Source organism: Pongo abelii, chromosome 19, assembly GCF_028885655.2.
Source record: "Pongo abelii isolate AG06213 chromosome 19, NHGRI_mPonAbe1-v2.0_pri, whole genome shotgun sequence".
Classification (NCBI taxonomy): Eukaryota; Metazoa; Chordata; class Mammalia; order Primates; family Hominidae; genus Pongo; species Pongo abelii.
This window is the reverse complement of record NC_072004.2, coordinates 97,012,169-97,029,814: the sequence shown is the minus strand read 5'-3', so window position 1 is coordinate 97,029,814 and position 17,646 is coordinate 97,012,169. Positions and strand designations below refer to the sequence as shown.

The 17,646-nt window shown below is 61.4% G+C and overlaps 1 protein-coding gene across 4 annotated transcripts; it reads left to right on the top strand.

The window, feature by feature from the left end:
* Positions 1 to 1,989: 1,989 nt before the first annotated feature.
* On the top strand, positions 1,990 to 15,109 carry FAAP100 (FA core complex associated protein 100). Of its 4 annotated transcripts, none has more exons than XM_024234889.3 (10): positions 1,990 to 2,060; positions 2,167 to 2,992; positions 3,106 to 3,230; positions 3,958 to 4,913; positions 5,797 to 5,953; positions 7,464 to 7,819; positions 9,263 to 9,399; positions 11,024 to 11,140; positions 13,603 to 13,689; positions 14,044 to 15,109. In XM_024234889.3, exons 2-10 carry the CDS (start codon positions 2,828 to 2,830, stop codon positions 14,173 to 14,175), a joined length of 2,232 nt encoding a protein of 743 aa, XP_024090657.3. In that variant the 5' UTR covers positions 1,990 to 2,060; positions 2,167 to 2,827; the 3' UTR covers positions 14,176 to 15,109. The 4 variants fall into 4 exon arrangements, with proteins under 4 accessions (XP_024090657.3, XP_024090656.3, XP_054391885.2 ...); XM_024234888.3 differs by having other exon boundaries at positions 1,991 to 2,060; positions 7,464 to 8,233; XM_054535910.2 differs by lacking the exons at positions 1,990 to 2,060; positions 3,106 to 3,230 and having other exon boundaries at positions 2,860 to 2,992; positions 7,464 to 8,233.
* The last annotated feature ends 2,537 nt before the right edge of the window (positions 15,110 to 17,646 follow it).

The window sequence follows — 17,646 nt, the reverse complement described above, 5'->3', positions numbered from 1 at the left end:
TGTAATCCCAGCTACTCAGGAGGCTGAGGCAGGGGAATGGCGTGAACCCGGGAGGCAGAGCTTGCAGTGAGCCAAGATGGCACCACTGCACTCCATCCAGCCTGGGCAACAGAGTGAGACTCCATCTCAAAAAAAAAAAAAAAAGACTGTCTCAAAAAATTTTTTAAAAAAATTTTAATTGTTGCCCAGGCTGGAGTGCAGTGGCGTGATCTCGGCTCACTGCAAGCTTGCCTTCCGGGTTCACGCCATTCTCCTGCCTCAGCCTCCCGAGTAGCTGGGACTACAGGTGCCGCCGCCATGCCCAGCTAATTTTTTTGTATTTTTAGTAGAGACGGGGTTTCACTGTGTTAGCCAGGATGGTCTCGATCTCCTGACCTTGTGATCCTGCCCGCCTCAGCCTCCCAAAGTGCTGGGATTACAGGCGTGAGCCACCGCGCCCGGCCAAAATTAAAAAATTTAAAACATAGTTCTGGATGCCACTCCCCAATGAAATCAAGCAAATTGTACTGCTTAGAAATAGAACTCGGGCCCGGGGTTCGAGACCAGCCTGGCCAACATGGCGAAACCCTGTCTCTATTTAAAAAGACAAAAAATTAGCCTGGCGTGGTAGTGTGCAGCTACAGTCCCAGCTTCTCGGGAGGATGAGGCAGGAGGGTTGGCTTGAGCCTGGGGTGTTGAGGCTGCAGTGAGCCGAGATTGTGCCACTACACTCTAGCCTGGGAGACAGAGTGAGAACCTGTGTCAAAATAAAAAGGGAGAAGTCGGGTTCCTGGGTCCCTGCCCCACCTTCCTGCTGTGTTCTCCTTTATTGGGCTGTGCTGCTCTGAGGAGAGAGGTCCCTCAAGGCCCAGCCCTCCTCGCCCTCAACACAGCCTGAAGCTTCATGGTTTCTCTCCCCTCAGTCTGACCTTCTAAACTGACTCCTTCATGTAATTTGTGCTTAGGGAGACGACACCACCTCCAAGTTGGGCATAGAAACGCAGTGTCCAGCGGTCTGCACTGCTGTCTCCAAGGCTTCCGCTAGGAGTGTGTGCATCTTCCACACCCACGGACAGAGAGGCTGCCTCAGCCCTCATCACCCTTCGCCAAGTATAGGTGGGGCACGGCACAGCCCAGCAGCTGATGGAGAGCCGGCCTTGAGCCCTTTGCTTGTGTCTAACTCACCCCCTTTCCCCTGGGATCCATGCTTAAGGTCCCTCACATGACTACTGATCATAACTCTTGTTGTAGATAGAAGGAGCTGGGCTTGGCGTGGGGCCAAAAGCCTGCCAGCCCCCGGAGCAGAGTGGAGTGGGCAGTGGAGTAAACCGCGGGGTGAGGCTGCTGGTTTGGCGGGCCTTCTCCCACGTCCGTTTCCTCATCCACGTGATTGTGATCATTTCCTCTAGGACAGTCTTGGCATGTTACCATCCGTACGGAAGAGATGGCCTGGGAGGACTGGATGGGGTTGGTGTGTGTGAGCGAGTGATTCACAAGGCTTCAGAGGGTTAAAACTAGCAGTCAGAAGACCTGCGGATTCCTGTGGGGAAATTCACAACGATGCGGCATCTGCACTTCCTGTCTCTGAAGGCCAAATGAGATGCCCCTGGCCCTCCTCTCCCCACTCCCCAGCATCAAAGACAGCATTTCCCGCCCAAACACCTTCAGAGCAGCCCTGGCGAGAAGAGAGGAGCAAGGAACTGACTCCAGGTGCCGCACTTGAGTCTGTCTAACCCAACATCCAGAATCAGACATCCCCGTTGCCTTGGGGTCAGTCCCCACCCCAACCTCAAAGAGGGGCGGTCAGGACGTCTGCACGTGGTGCTTTGTGCTCCAGCAGGTGCACCCGGACTCCACGATGTCTGCCTAACTTCCAAGCCCAGTTTTGCAGCCCTGCCCCTAGACTCTCCCTCGAGGGTGTCTGGCCTTAGCGCTCTTCAGATTGGCTTCTTAAACGGAGGGAGGCGGGCCGGGGGCGGGGTTCCTTGGTCATTTACTAGTGAACGGTGTTCCTGGTTTCCGCTCTCTTCCGGGCATGGAGGAGGTGTCCGTATTGCAGGCCCCTCCACGAGCGTTCTCTGGTCAGTACTTCTCTCCTGGAGGAAGTGGAGAGCTGCCAGGAGGGAGAGGGTGGAGGTGTCTTGCCCTGACTCACAGTCATTTTTTTGTCCTCTACCCCCAACCCAGAAACCCCATTGGTGTACTCCCTGTCCCCACGTGTTCAGCCACGGAGGGACGGACGCACTTCCACCTAAGCTGGCTCACTCCGCTGGGCCCTGAACGTGGGGGCGGCCGGGGAGCGGCTCGCAGAGCACACGGCAGAGACCCATCCCTAGGATGACAAGAGCCGGCGCTGCCCCACCCCGTCCCCGGCTGGAGTGCGCTCCGGCAGGACCCAGCTGTTCTCCGAGAGCCCAGAGAATCGAGGCGTTTACGCAAAAGCCCGAGGAGCTGAGCGCTTGCTTCGGGGAGACGCCCCGAATGGAGCGGGATCCAGCCCCGCCCAAGAGCAACCTCTGCTCGGCCAGGACCCGCTTCCCCACCCTGGGGAACCCGTGCAGCAGCCGGGGCCATGAAGCCGCCGAGGGCTCCCACCAGCCCGGCCGGGTCAACCTCGACCTGCGGCACGGTGCCGCGGCCCCTAGGATGGCTCCCCTGCTCCCCGCGGGTCCCAGCGACCGCCCCAGCTCCCCGAGTCCCAGCAGCGCGTCCTTTCCGGCCCGCCCCCGGCACCGCCGACCGCTTTACGGCGGAGGTCGCGCCGCACAGCAGGCTGCCGTAAAGCGCTCCCAGGCGGAGCCGCCGCCGCGCGGCCGGGGCTCCTCACTCTGACGGGCCCGCGTGCAGGATGGCCGGCGCCGCGCCGCGGGTCCGCTACCTGGCGGGCTTCTGCTGCCCTCTCGGGGGCCTGGCGGCGGGCAAGCCCCGCGTGCTGTGCCATGAGGCAGAGGTCTTCCTGTCCACCGGGAGCGAGCTCGTCTACGTGTACGACCAGGACGGCGGGCTGCTGACCGTGAGCGCCGGCCCGCGGGGGCGGGAGGGACCGGGCGGGGGCGGCGGTTCGCGTGAAAATGAAGACCGCGGGCCCGCGCGTCGCGTCGGCCTGACCCGCGCCCCGGTCCGCAGGCGGCGTTCCGGTTCCCCGACCAGGTGTGGCACCTGGAGCTGCTGGCGCCGCGCAGGTTGCTGTACGCGCTGTGCGCCCGGAGGGGCCTTTACTGCCTGTCGCTGGACCACCCGGGCAGGAGCAGGTGAGGGCGGGCCCGCGGCCTCCCTCCCGCACGCTCCTGCTGCCCCCAGACTGCTTCAGAGCGAGCAGCCCCACCTCATCGCGCTTGGGTACCCGGGCTGCCGCCAGCTCTGAAGCCTTGGCCGCCATCCCTGCCCATATCTGGAGCCCCTGCCCCCAGCACTCTTTGTGCAAGTGTCTTGCTCACAGTCCTTAGTAAGTGGGGTTCACATGGTTAAGCTCACGGCGGGGCGCGGGATCCTCTCCTTTGGGCCCTGGTGGCCCGGTGCTGTCTGGTGAGACACGCCCCCGAGGCTGGGTCTTTATTGGAGGGAGGAGACAGCAAAGGCACCGTGACCCCGAGTCAGTGATCAGTGGACACCATCTGGGTTGGAAGGAAGCGAGCTCCGGGCAGTCAGGCCAGGCCTGTCTTCAGTGCAGAGCCAGCAGCTGCTGACGGAGGCCCAGGCTGTAGAGGGGGCAGCCTGTGCACTTTGCAGCCTGGGCCTCAGCCTGACGGTTCTATGCTGAGGGGTGTCCGTTCAAGCTGGTTTTGGATGCCTGGTACTTCCTGTCAAGAGTATCCTTCGTGGGGAAGGTGGGAGGCCATGTGGCAGATGGACTGCTGAGCGGCCTTGGGGGTCACTGCGGGAACCCCTGAGCCAGACTGCTCCATGCCAGGTTATTGTGAAGAGAACGTGGGAATCCCACCCTGCCCAGGCCTGACCAGTGCGTCCCTGTTCTCAAAGGTCTACGAGCCAGGATGACAGGGACAGCGAGGATGGTGACCAGCCTTCGCCCGTGATCCCTGTGGACCCCGACGCCTGCATACTTCCTGATGCTGCGCTGTGCGCGTTCACCTTGCTGGACAGTGTGCTGGTCACCCTGGTGCAGGGCCCTACGCGATGGAAGATGCAGCTGTTTGAGCAGCCCTGTCCTGGGGAGGACCCCCGGCCAGGAGGCCAGATCGGTGAGGTGGAGCTGTCCTCCTACACACCCCCAGCCGGGGTCCCAGGAAAGCCTGCAGCTCCCCACTTCCTTCCAGTGCTGTGCTGTGTGTCACCGTCAGGCTCCAGGGTCCCGCACGACCTGCTCGGGGGCTCCGGGGGCTTCACGCTGGAGGACGCCCTCTTCGGGCTCCTCTTTGGAGCTGATGCCACCCTCCTGCAGTCACCTGTGGTCCTCTGTGGTCTCCCTGATGGCCAGCTCTGCTGTGTGATCCTGAAGGCCCTGGTCACCTCCAGGTCAGCCCCTGGTGACCCAAATGCCCTTGTCAAGATCCTCCATCACCTGGAGGAGCCCGTCATCTTCATAGGGGCCTTGAAGACCGAGCCACAGGCTGCAGAAGCCGCAGAGAATTTTCTGCCTGACGAGGATGTGCACTGTGACTGTCTGGTGGCCCTTGGTCACCACGGCCGGATGCTGGCCATCAAGGCCAGCTGGGATGAGTCCGGGAAGCTGGTGCCCGAGCTGCGGGAGTACTGCCTCCCAGGCCCCATGCTCTGCGCTGCCTGTGGTGGGGGTGGCCGCGTGTACCACAGCACCCCTTCTGACCTCTGTGTGGTGGATCTGTCTCGGGGAAGCACCCTGCTGGGCCCTGAGCAGCCCGAAGAAGGCCCGGGAGGCCTGCCCCCCATGCTGTGCCCAGCCAGCCTGAACATCTGCAGTGTCGTCTCTCTGTCCGCGTCTCCCAGGACGCATGAAGGTATGAGCTGCTGTCTAAAATGAAAGATGGGAGCCCAGAGTGGAGCACCCTTTTTGGCTGTCTGCTACTATCAGGCCGCCTTCCTTTCCTGGGCGTGTTCTTTTGCAAGGCTGACAGGTGCTGATACAGCCTAGTGGTGAGCTCTCTTCTTGTCTCAAGGTTGGGCTGGTGGTGGGTCCACCTGTTGCTCTGCCTCTGGGGTCTAGGGTGTGGCCCTGGGCCTGGTAGGATCTGAGTTTGCTGCTTGCTGGCTGTGGACTCAGAGGAAACTGCATCTTGGGGGGTCCGCTGCAAGCATCTCTTTGGCAGGTCTCGTGTGGCGAGCAGCCCAGGGAGGTCTGTTCTGGACTCGCCTTTCTTCCAACGGCTGCAAATGCTTGCTCGTGTCATGGTGTGGCCTGCCTGTGAGTCTGCTCTGGACCAAAAGCAGATGGCATTGTGGAATTCTAGTTTTGTGTTTTCCACAGAAAAAGCCAGAGAGGGTTTTAGCTGTGTGTGCCCAGTGTTGGGGTGAGAGAAATAGAGCCACACACCTCCTACCAGTGCACTTGCCTGTGTGTGCTCGCGTTGTGAGCATGCTAATAAATCTCGCCACGGAAAATACATACACAGCAGGAGAGAAGGGCTTTGAAGGGAAACGCCAGACTGTCTCCACTGCAGAAGAGAGGGCTACGGGTGGGATCAGAGATGGCGTGGCTCGGGGCCACTGACAGAAGCCCAGGGTGGGGACAGTGCATTTGCCTTGGGACCTTCTCTTCCTCACTGGACACTGGCCTTGGCCGTCTTCCAACTTTTTTCCTGGAGCCGGGGGAAACACCACCAAGTGTCACGCTACTTGCCCCTCCCAGCCTGCTGACCAGGCCCCATGTGTGTCTGTCACCAGGTGGCACCAAGCTCCTGGCCCTGTCCGCCAAAGGCCGCCTGATGACCTGCAGCCTGGACCTGGACTCTGAGATGCCTGGCCCAGCCAGGATGACCACAGAGAGTGCAGGCCGGAAAATAAAGGAGCTGCTCTCTGGAATTGGCAACATCTCTGAGAGGTGAGCAGCTCATCTTGGGCCAGGTAGAGGCTGGCACTGCCACCCTCAGGAGGTAGCGTCCCTGTGTGGGGTCGTCCGGGTCTGGGTGTCCTCGGGTGGCAATGGTCCAGGCCAGGCCATTACTTGGCCTCTTTTTTTTTTTTTTTCTGAGACAGAGTCTCGCACTGTCACCCAGGCTGGAGTGCAGTGGCATGATCTCGGCTCACTGCAAGCTCCGCCTCCCGGGTTCACGCCATTCTTCTGCCTCAGCCTCCCAAATAGCTGGGACTACAGGTGCCCACCACCATGCTCGGCTAATTTTTTGTATTGTTTAGTAGAGACGGGGTTTCACCTTGTTAGCCAAGATGGTCTTGATCTCCTGACCTCGTGATCCGCCTGCCTCAGCCTCCCAAAGTGCTGGAGTTACAGGCGTGAGCCACTGCGCCCCACCCTACTTGGCCTCTTTTTTTGAGAGAGAATTTCACTCTGTCGCCCAGGCTGGAGTGTTGTGGCGCTATCACGGTTCAATGCAACCTTCGCTTCCTGGGTTCAAGCGATTCTCCTGCCTCAGCCTCCTGAGTGGTTGGGATTACAGGCACCTGCCACCACGCCCGGGGAATTTTTGTATTTTTAGTAGAGATGGGATTTCACCATGTTGCCTAGGCTGGTCTCGAACTCCTGGGTTCAAGTGATTTGCCTGCCTTGGCCTCTCAAAGTGCTGGGATTACAGGCGTTGAGCCCCCGTGCCCGGCCGTTACTTGTCCTCTTAAGATGTCTTGGGAGCCTCACGCGTCCCACTGTTTGGTGACAGGCTACCCGGCTGCCTCTGGAAGATGAGCCGGGACTGCCCCCCAGCAGCCCACCCTTTCTCCCAAGTGGGGCACAGGAGACGTCCCCTGCTGAGTCCTCACCCTCCCTGCTCTCAGCGCAGGATCCAGTGTGCTTTTCCTCCCGCAGCACTGGCTTCGGGACATTCAGAGAGAACACACTGAGTGCACGCAGCCTCCCCTGCTCCCCTCACGTAACCACTGGGGTCCCGAGGCGAGGGGCCTGTCACTTCAGGTCCCTGTGGTTTAGGGCTGTTTCTGTAGTGCCTGCGACCCCCCTGGTTTCCACCGTGAAGGCTGCAAGGGAGAAAAGAGGCCCGCTAGGAACATTTTGGGGAGCCGAGGGTGGGGTAATGCACCACCTGGCCCCTGCGTGGCCCAGATGTGGGTGGTGGGCTTCTCGAACCTGGCAGATGAGCCTAGGCCCCCGGAGCACCAGCTTCATTCTCTGTCCTCTTTCCTCTTGTGGTGTAAGGGGAGAGGTCGGGTCAGATGGCTGGAGGCAGCTTCCGGAGAGGCTCGGTGTGGGTGGGACCAGAAGAAACACGCCCCTGGGGCGGGGGCTCACTCTCTGGCGTGGCTCCACACCCAACGTGTGCTTGTCGTGGAGCCAGGTTCGGTGCCTACCGGGCCTGAGTCAAGATGTGGCACCTGGCGCTGTGGGTGTCCCCCTCTCTCCTGGGGGTCATGTCTGTCCTTCGCAGAGTGTCTTTTCTAAAGAAAGCGGTTGACCAGCGGAACAAGGCACTGACAAGCCTCAACGAGGCCATGAACGTGAGCTGTGCACTGCTGTCAAGCGGCACGGGCCCCAGACCCATCTCCTGCACCACCAGCACCACCTGGAGCCGCCTGCAGACACAGGATGTGCTCATGGCCACCTGCGTGCTAGAGAACAGCAGCAACTTCAGCCTGGACCAGGGGTGGACCCTGTGCATCCAGGTGCTCACCAGCTCCTGTGCCCTCGACCTGGACTCGGCCTGCTCCGCCATCACCTACACCATCCCCGTGGACCAGCTCGGCCCCGGTGCTCGGCGGGAGGTGACACTACCCCTGGGCCCTGGTGAGAACGGCGGGCTCGACCTGCCCGTGACCGTGTCCTGCACGCTGTTCTACAGTCTCAGGGAGGTGGTGGGCGGGGCCCTTGCCCCCTCGGACTCTGAGGACCCCTTTCTGGATGAGTGCCCCTCCGATGTCCTGCCAGAGCAAGAGGGCGTTTGCCTCCCCCTGAGCAGGCACACAGTGGACATGCTGCAATGTCTGCGCTTCCCTGGCCTGGCCCCGCCACACACACGGGCCCCCTCCCCACTCGGCCCCACCCGAGACCCTGTGGCCACTTTTCTGGAAACTTGTCGGGAGCCTGGCAGCCAGCCAGCAGGACCCGCCTCCCTGCGGGCCGAGTACCTGCCCCCATCAGTAGCTTCCATCAAGGTGTCGGCGGAGCTGCTCAGAGCTGCCTTGAAGGACGGCCACTCAGGTTGGTGGCACTGATTGGCTTTGCTCAGCCTTGGGGATTTTTTTTTTTTTTTTTAAAGAGACAGGAACTTGCTCTGTTGCCCAAGCTGGAGTGCACTGGTGCAATCATGGCTCACTGCAGCCTCGAGCTCCTGGCCTCAATTGATCTCCTCTGGGCCTCCCAAAATGCTGGGATTACCTGCATGAGCCACTCCACCCTACCCACCTCGGGCCTGTGGAAATGGGCTGTTCCTCCCTCTCCCAGCTGCTCCTGGGGCAGCCTGGCCCCCCAGCCCAGCGAGCTCTGCTCAGGAAATGAGCTTCACCTGCGTTCTCTCTGCTGTTGGGGTCTGGCCTTATGTGGAGCCCTCTCACCATGTATTTCTTTCCAGTTGTGTTTTTTAAACCTATATATGGAAGCGTAACCTAAATACAGAAGAGTCACAAAGGAGCCAAACTGTGAGCTTCACAGTGCAGGCACCCAGGGAGGGAGTCAGCTGCGCTCACCCCAAAGCCCCAGCACCGTTCATCAGGCGTGTGTGAGCTCCACGAAATGGAGTGTGCGGTCCCTTCTTTGTGTCTGTCCTTTGCTCCCCCATGTGTGTGAGACCCTCTGTGTCGCAGGTGCAGATGTTACTGTTCTGCTGCAGATGGGTATTTGGATGGTTTCTGGATTTGGGTTTGTGCAGAGAGGGCAGCCGCAGCCATCCCCTGGGGTGTTTCTGCCCAGTGCCGGGCGGAGCTGCCTGCTCCTAACATCAGCCCCCAGGAGCATTAGCAGGTCCCCCAAAGTGAGGTTTTCACTTTCCACAGATCGTAACTGCCACCACCCATCGTAGGACTTGTTCAGCAGAGAAAGTTGAGCAGTGGCCTCCTTCCTCTGGGTCAGCTGGCCACGCCACAGCTCAGGGTGGGGCTGGGGACAGCTGGGATGCTTAGATGGCTCTTGGAAGGGCACTTTGGGGCAGCTATGCAGATGCCCACCTGATAGGATCGGCTGAGCCCACCTGGTAGGATCAGGCTGAGCTCTCGGCTGGTGCCTCCCCTCCAGGCGTGCCCCTGTGCTGTGCCACCCTGCAATGGCTCCTTGCTGAGAATGCTGCTGTGGATGTCGTGAAGGCCCGAGCACTATCTTCCATCCAGGGAGTGGCCCCTGATGGCGCTGACGTTCACCTCATCGTCCGAGAGGCAAGCAGGGGTTCAGGGAAACGAGCCATGGCACCAGCAGTTCTTGGGGTGGGGCCCCTGGGCCGGAGCTCGGAAGGACCCCTTACCCTGGGTGGGGGCCTGGCAGCCTTTTCCCAAGCTTCCCGGAGGACTCTGATATGACACTTTCCCCTCGCACCAAGCAGACCCCACTCAGGCAGGGAGGGCCTTGCAGCTCAGATCCCCGAGGACTGGCTCTGTCCAGCCCTGTCCGCCATGGGGGCCCCCCTTCCCCTGCACAGGACTTAAGTCAGCGGGTTCCACAGTGCTGCCGCCAACACCTGTACCCCAGGAGCAGCCCCGCTAACCCTCTGCACTGCCAGAGAGCTCCTGACCTGTTGCGGAAGCCGCTGAATGGCAAATGGCACTGCTGGTCTCCAGCCCCTGTTGTGCACACCTTTCCAGAGACTCATGACTGTGGTGCCTCCAGCACACCCTCAAGTCCCACCAGCAGAGGCTCTTGCAGGGCAGCCCAGGCTGCCAGGACACGTGTCCCTGAGGATGGCCAAAGCTGCCTGGGGCTCAGAGTCTGCACTTGGTTTTGGTTTTCTTTGAGACAGGGTCTCGCTCTGTCTCCAGGCTGGAGTCCAGTGGCACGATTTTGACTCACTGCAACGTCTGTCTCCTGGGTTCAAGCGATTCTCCTGCCTCAGCCTCCTGAGTAGCTGGGATTACAGGCACCCGCCACCACACGCAGCTAAGTTTTGTGTTTTTAGTAGAGACGGAGGTTTCACCATGTTGGCCAGGCTGGTCTTGAGCTCCTGACCTCAGGTGATCCGCCCACCTCACCCTCTCAAAGTGTTGGGATTGCGGGCGTGAGCCACTGTGCTCGGCCCAGAGTCTGCACTTGGAATCAAGCCTCGGCCCTCGGGTACCTTGGCTGCCCTCTACACAGCCCTTTCAGCCCTGATGCTAGGGTCTGTTGGTGGCCCTGCAGGTCGGTGCTGGCGGCCCCTGTGGGAGAGCCGCAGGTGACTGTGTCCTTTCTGGGCTCCCCAGGCCCCTGGCATCTCACCTCATGTGCTGCATGTGCAGAATAAGCCCGGCTTCCTGGCTCTTGGCCTGTTCTTGCCATTCTTTGTTGTCCAGCTCAGCTCAGTGCAGCCTTCCTAAGGGACAGGTGGGTGTCCCATAGATAGGCCCAGCAGCTCCCAATGCCCACAGCGATGCCCTAACCCTGCTGCCAGAGGTGATCTGTGATGCCTGGTGTCGGGGGACAGGTCTGGGCGCCCCAAGGGCGTGGCAGGATCCACATGTAGGTTGTTCACGAGGTGTGTCACAATAGTGGCCGCCTTCTGGAGTAGGCCCCAGTCTGGCTCAAGGCCCTGCGTGAATTCCACAGGTCTGAGGGATGGGGTCTTCCTGGACACATCTGGGTGCAGAGCAGGTGCTTGCCATTTGGTTGGTGGCTGGTTCTTCAGGTGGAAAAAGCTAAACCAGGGTACTGAGCTCTGCCTCCTTCAGGGTATAGGACAGCCCAGGGCAGGGGATTGGGACCATCTCAGGGCCTCACGTGCTGCCAGCTGGGGAGGATCCTGTGTAGCCTGAGCCCCCCGGGCAGGTGGGAGTGCCATAGGCAGGCAGTGAGGTGGCTCCTGTGTTGCAGGTGGCCATGACCGACCTCTGCCCAGCAGGGCCCATCCAGGCCGTGGAGATTCAAGTGGAAAGCTCCTCTCTGGCCGACATTTGCAGGGCGCACCATGCCATTGTCGGGCGCATGCAGGTATGTCGGCTCGCTCGGGAAGGTGGCCAGGATCTGTGGATTGCTCACTAAGGTCCCTGCATGGGACCCTGTAGCTGCTGGCTACGGGGTCTGCGGCTCCCTGCAAGGGAGTTGTAGGAAGATCCAAGCCCGCTCTGCCGCTGAGTGCAGTGTTGTGCAGTGGGGCTGTGGGCGATGAGAGGCATGGGGTGGACCCTCTCAGGAGGCCGATGCTGCTCCCCAGGTGTGCCGTCACACCCTGGGCACCTGTGAGTCCAAGGACTGCCCAGGCTACAAGGCCAGTGGGTTTCTATTTGTGACTTGCGAGGTCAGCCCAAGGTTTCCTCCCTTCTCTGGCTGGGCAGAGGCTGCCTGGAGAGGCTGTGGCCTGGGCGTGGATCCTAGAACAAGGTGCTAGGAGCCTCCATGTCTTTGCCAAGAGAGTGGAGTTTGCAGCTCCCCCCACTCACAGCCCCAGGAGTTCCCTGGCACAGGAATAGCTGCTTCCATGCTGTGCCCAGAGCCAGCCTGGGTCAGCGGCTGCCAGATCTGAGAAGAAGCTCTCCAAGTTCCAAGCTAAAGTCTAAGCTCGTGCCCTCGGCAAGGCAGCCGTCATGCCCGCCCGCTAGGACTGTAGAGCAGCTTTGGCACATATGGTGGGTCTGCAGCGACCCTAGAAACCGGTTCTGGAGTTTCTTGTTAGGGGTGGTCCCTGCCTCGGCTCCACCTGGGCTTGTTATCAATGTGCATGCCAGGCCTGCCCAACCCTGAGATCCAGGGCGTGACGCCAGCTCCACTCCTGTGGGCACTGTGGTAACACGTGGAGACCAGGCCCTTCTGTGAACAGTGGCTCTGCCCAGCCCTGGCAGGTGGCTCAGATGGCCGACCCCAATGAACGCGTCAGCTCACGCAGCACCATGACCCAGAGATCTCATTTGGTGCAAGGACCCTGTGCCCCTGCACTGTGACACTGCCATGACCCTGATGAGCATGTCACGCAGCACCATGACCCCAGTGATCTCACGGCACCACGATGGGGCTGCCTGGGCTTGGGGGTCTAGTCCTGAGTGCTGGGGGCACCAGGGGGTTCTCCAGAGCTGAGGTGTTGCCTGTCAGAGGAAACGCTGCCCACTGGGCCATCTGGTCCCCAAGAAAGTCCCATCCCCTGCCAAGAGCAGAGCTCCACCCCCTGGGTTTGTGTCCAGATATCCCTCTTCTTACAAGGACACAGTCGTGTGGGGTCAAACCCACCCCAGTGACCTCATCTTGATCATCTGCAGATACCCCATTTCCAGACACAGCCAGGCTCTGAGTGCTGGCACTAGGGCTTCCGCATGAATCTGGGGGGCCTGAGTCAGCGCACAGGAGCCCATGCACTGCTGCTGCCTCCTGGACACAGATCTCATCTCGGGCCTCAGACCTTAGTGTCCCCCAATGGCTAGGTGCCCGCCCCACCAACAGGAGTGCTCAGGACCCTACCCAGCACGCAGTACAGCTACCAGCACTTCTGGAGCCCCAGGCAGGCCAGTGCTGCCCCTCAGGGTGTCGTGATCTCTTCTCAGTTGCTTTGCTCCAAGAGCCTGCAGGAGCCTCACTGCCCAGGCTTGTCTGGAAATTTAGTTTTATTTGTTTGTTTGTTTGAGATAGAGCTCTGGCTCTGTCACCCAGGCTGCAGTCCAGTGGTGAGATTTCTGCTCACTGCACCCTCTGCCTCCCAGGTTCAAGTGATTCTCCTCCCTCAGCCTCCCGAATAGCTGGGATTACAGGCTCTGTCACCATGCCTGGCTAATTTCTTTATATTTTTAGTAGAGATGGGGTTTCACCATGTTGATCAGGCTGGTCTTGAACTCCCGACCTTAAGTTATCTGCCTGCCTCGGCCTCCCAAAGTGCTGGGATGACAGGCCTGAGCCACCACACCTGGTCCCATCTGGGAATTTAGATCCAAGCCCAGGGAGCCAGTGCCGCAGCCCACACTGGGCTGTGCTGTGTGAATGAGTGAATGGCCAGGCCAGGGTCTCTGCACAAGACGCCGAGGCAGCTCCCTGGCTGGTCTGTTCTCCTGAGCGGCCTTCAGGCTTGAACCCCAGGATGGGAGAAGGAGGCAGTAGGCAGGTCTGCATCTGCACAGAGTGTGGCTCTTGGGGACAGGGAAGATCCCAGCAGTGGAGAGAAAAGAACCAAACGAGTTCACTTCCAGGAAACTGTCAGGCCAGGGGCTCTGTGCCCTGCTGCTCTGGAGGGCAGGAAGTCGAGGTGAACAGCAAGGTGGAAAACAGCAAAGCGCTGGGGTGGGGAGGGGTGCCAGGCAGGGAGGTGGGGGGGGTGCCAGGCAGGGAGGCGGGGGGGTGCCAGGCGGGGGGGGGGTGCCAGGCAGGGAGGCAGCACCGGGCAGATAGAGGGAGAGGGTCACCCTGCTCCAAGGGGTGTGGGGGCAGGTGCTGGGGCACACCCTCTCCAGCATGTCTCCTGTGTCCCCCCCCAGACGATGGTGACAGAGCAGGCCGCCCAGGGCTCCAGCGCTCCTGATCTCCGTGTGCAGTATCTCCGCCAGATCCACGCCAACCACGAGGTGAGCACCCGGTTCCCCGGGCAGTCCCCTTCACCTGGGTAGCCAGGAGCGCCCATCGCCAGGCCCCTCTCCAGTCACTCGGGGTCCGCAGCGTCCTCACAACGCATGGGCTTTGCTCCCATGGGCCTGGGGCAGAGTCCGAGTGGCCATGGCTGTTCCTGCCCCTCACCCTACTTGAGGGGCTGGGTGTCCAGGCCAGGCTGCATGTCCCATGCTTTAAGGTTCCGGAGTGTTCTTCCTCGGACCACCTGCCACTTCCCAAGTAGGGTCCTGCAAGTGGTGGGTCCCCAAGAGGTACCCAGTGACATCCCCAGGGCCAGGTGGGGGCCTGAGCTGTGTCTGCTCCACCTGCAGACGCTGCTGCGGGAGGTGCAGACCCTGCGCGACCGGCTATGCATGGAGGATGAGGCCAGCTCCTGTGCCACCGCCCAGAGGCTGCTGCAGGTGTACCGGCAGCTGCGCCACCCCAGCCTCATCCTGCTGTGACCAGGCGGGCCTGCCCCTGGCCGCGGCTCTGGCTACGCTTCCAGCCTCTGTAATAGCCCCCCAGGCCTTCATGGTTTTAGAGGAAAACCGAGTTGGCCTGGCCAGAGCCGTCAGGGAACGTGGGACCTGGCCACGTAGGAGCAGAACACTCATGAGAGTGCTTGGAGGCCGTGGAGCACAAAGCAGATTCTGACTGGGAGCAACCGAGGCGGGCCCTGAACCTGGCCGGTCCAGCTTCGCGTCCTCTGCTGGTGTCTCTCCGTCTCTGACCGCAGCCGCAGCCCTTACACTCGCCTTCCTCACTGCTGGGCAGCCTTTCCGCCACAGCAGCAGCCCCTGAGGCCAGGAGGCAGTGCGGTGCATTCTGGACCCCGAGGGCCAGAGAAACAGGATTTCTGGGGTTTGGACTTCGGGTGAGTTTGTAACTGTTGCTGCCACACCGCCAGGAGCACCGGCTGCCCCTCTGGGTGGCACTACCAGGTGCCCCACGGTACCCTTGTCACACTGTTCACACCTGCCCGGCTGCCCACTCCGGGACTCCGAGGTAGGAGGGTGCTCCCTGAGACCAAAGCACAAAACAGCATGCAGGGAGCTCCTGCAAGTGCCCGTGGCCTCATGCCACACCAAGGAAGGGCCATCGGGTGGCCTGTGGCCGGAATGCTCAACACCTAGGTGCCTCCGGCCGGGGCAGTACCCAGCACTGTGCACTATTTTCAGGGCCACTCAGGGTGGCGCTGTGGCCCGGGGGCGCCCTGAGCCCCAGCCCCCAGCTGCCTCCCTCAGCCTGGGCTACGGCCCACCTCCTGGTGCTGGTGTTTTCATCTGGGGAGGGTGCTCGCGCCGCTCCCGCTGCAGGCACTGTCCGCAACGAGTGCGGGTAGGAGCCGTGAGGTGCTTCTCTGCTGTGACAAACGACCCTGTCTGTGAAACTTCAGGCCGCGGCTGTTTTTTCTCACCCCTTCCCACTCTCTCTCACTGGGCTCCTTCCAGAGCCGTGGCGCTGCTTGGGAGCCCCCAGCACCAGGGTGGTCTCCAAAGAAGAAGTGTCCCTGTGACCCAGTTACCCCTGAGGAGGGCTCTGCTCCAAGGGGGTGTCTGGGAGGCCTGGGGCCCCTGCCTGGCTCCCCTGTGTTCCTCTCCGTGGAGTGGGAGGGGCCCGTGGGGTGCTCCTAGTCAGGGTTTGTCTCCCTCAGTGGTTGCCACATCTCAGGGAGCAAGGCCTCCCCGGTGACACTCCAAACGCAGCCTCTTCAGTGGGTGGAGATATTCCAAACCCGGCCTTTTCAGTGGGGCCGTGGCCCGTGCTTGCTGGGAGAGCTGGGGCCAAGCAAGCCACCCACCGAGACAGGCCTGCACCCCTTAACAGTCCCATCCGTGCTGTGCTCCAGGGCTGTCCTCTGCCACCCCCGGGCAAGAGCTTCTGGCTCTGACCTTTGTACAGCACTTGTGCCCGTGTCTTGCTCTGAGCATCAGGGCTCGGAGAGTGAGGGGCTAGACCAGCCCGTGGGGACTCCCAAACAGGCCCTGGATGAGTGGGCGGAGGACTGTGCAGATTCTGTGTTCACGTGCCTGGGGCGGGGCGGGGGCGGGGTGTGTCCAGGCCTGTGCCAGCTCCTCACTCGCCATCACAGGCCACAGGGATCCCAGAGCTGACAGATCTGGGTCGCCTGCAGGACTCACCTCCCCACCCTCAGCTGGATGCCAGCAGGTCTCAGGAGGCTGGGAGCCTGAGGGGCCTTCCACGGGGCTGCTGTCTGTCCAGCGCAGTGGCACCATCCAACCCTGTTAGCCTCAGCTGTGCAGGGGGTGTGGGGGCACCACTGTGGCTCGTGAAAGAGCAGACACCGGGATGAGCCGCACTGGTGTCCCCACACCCCCGGGCACACACGGGGGGTTTACGTGGCTGGCTGTCCTTGGCACTGCAGCCTCCTGACCTAAGGCAATGCTGGCCACCAGGGCTGAGACGGCGTCCCCAGCTGTCCTGACCTCTGTTGGGGCATTCTCCAGGGTCACCCATGTGGAGGCATCAGTGCAGGTGTGTTTAAAAACGTTCATGCCCACCTGCCAGCCCGAGTTCAAGACGCAATGTGGTCCCCTGTAAAGAAAGCTGCGGCGCAGACCCTGAGGGGCCAAGAGAGCAGGTCACGTGGAACAAAAAGGAAATCTACAGAGGCAGGAAAGGAGGGACCACAGTGGGCAGTCCCCAGCCCCGATGTGCCGCCAGAGTGTACAGGGACTGGGTGAAATGCACCCAACTCACAGACACCTCCAAGGAACCTGCTCTCAACACTCGGCATTTGAGGAGGGCTTGGCCTCAGAGGCAGGTGGCAGGTCCACAGTCAGCTTCTCGGGGAGCCTGCGGACCACGGTGTGGCCGGGCCCTGTCGCCCATCCTGGGCCTCCCTGCCCTCACCTCTTTAGTGCACACCTCCTGGACACTCAGCACCTGAGCTCTCACTATGTGAGGCCCTTCCCCGGTGGCAGGGGTAGCCTCTCGACCTTTCCAGCTTCCTGCACCTGCTCCAGCTCCGATCCTGGCTTGACACCGTAGCCTTGCATGATCCTCAGCCCAGCTCACATGTGGGGTGAAAGCAGCTCTTCTTCACCGTCCCCCTAGGGGCACCTGCTAGACACCACCTGGCAGCTGTCTCTTCATGGAGTACCACCTGCCTCAGTAGCAGCAGTGCCCCCCCCACCCTGCTTCCAGGCCCAGCCATTATTCCGTTCCAAAGGGTTTCTTTGACCTTCCACCCCACGCTCTGCTTCCTAGCCTCTGCCTCCCGCCGTGCCCCAGGCTGTGGATGGAAGTGGGGGTTCCCACAGTGGCAGGCCAAGTTCACGTCAGGCAGGGCAGTGCAGGGAGACCTTCTCCAAGGCCCTCCTGAGGGGGGAGCCTGGAGGTGCTGAGTGCCAGCCACTGCGGTTCCACCTGGTGCCCCCAGTCCTGCCCCAGCCACAGACTCCACCTCACCTTGGCTGCCACCAGGGGACACTGCAGGCTGCAGGGACAGCCCGAGCTCCAGGGCCACTGCTGTTCCCTGCCAACTTGGACCAGGTGGCACCTGGTCCTCCAAGGGTTAACTGGGACCCGCCTTGCCCACGTGGCTCGGGGAGTTCCAGCCTCTTACCATGGTAGCCTGCCCTTCTTTGTCCCTAAGGCTGGTGGGCTTAGGGGAGGGGCATCCCAGCCAGTTCCTCCCCTTGCTGGCTGTGCTCGTCCCACCTCCCCAGGACTGGCTTTCCCCCACCCTCTGCCACTCGCCTGGCCTTGAGCAGTGCACAAGGAAGGATGAGCACCGCAGGGGCTGCCAGGGGATAGGGAGGGTTGAGGACCTAGGTTGGGGAGAGGCGGTGTCCAGTGAGGTCATCTGTGGTCGGGGTTGTGGCCTCAACCCGCCCAGGCTCAGTCCCCCACTCACCCCCAGCCCCTGTCCTCCCCACGTCCTCAAGACCTCCCCTCCACCCCACCTC

What these genes read in the sequence shown, in the direction of transcription:
- FAAP100 (XM_024234888.3), top strand. Translation starts at nt 2,828, where the DNA reads ATGGCCGGCGCCGCGCCGCGGGTCCGCTACCTGGCGGGCTTCTGCTGC. An exon ending in GACCACCCGGGCAGGAGCAG is followed by an intron (nt 3,231 to 3,957) that starts GTGAGGGCGGGC and finishes CTGTTCTCAAAG; the next exon opens with GTCTACGAGCCAGGATGACA. An exon ending in CTTGAAGGACGGCCACTCAG is followed by an intron (nt 8,234 to 9,262) that starts GTTGGTGGCACT and finishes CCTCCCCTCCAG; the next exon opens with GCGTGCCCCTGTGCTGTGCC.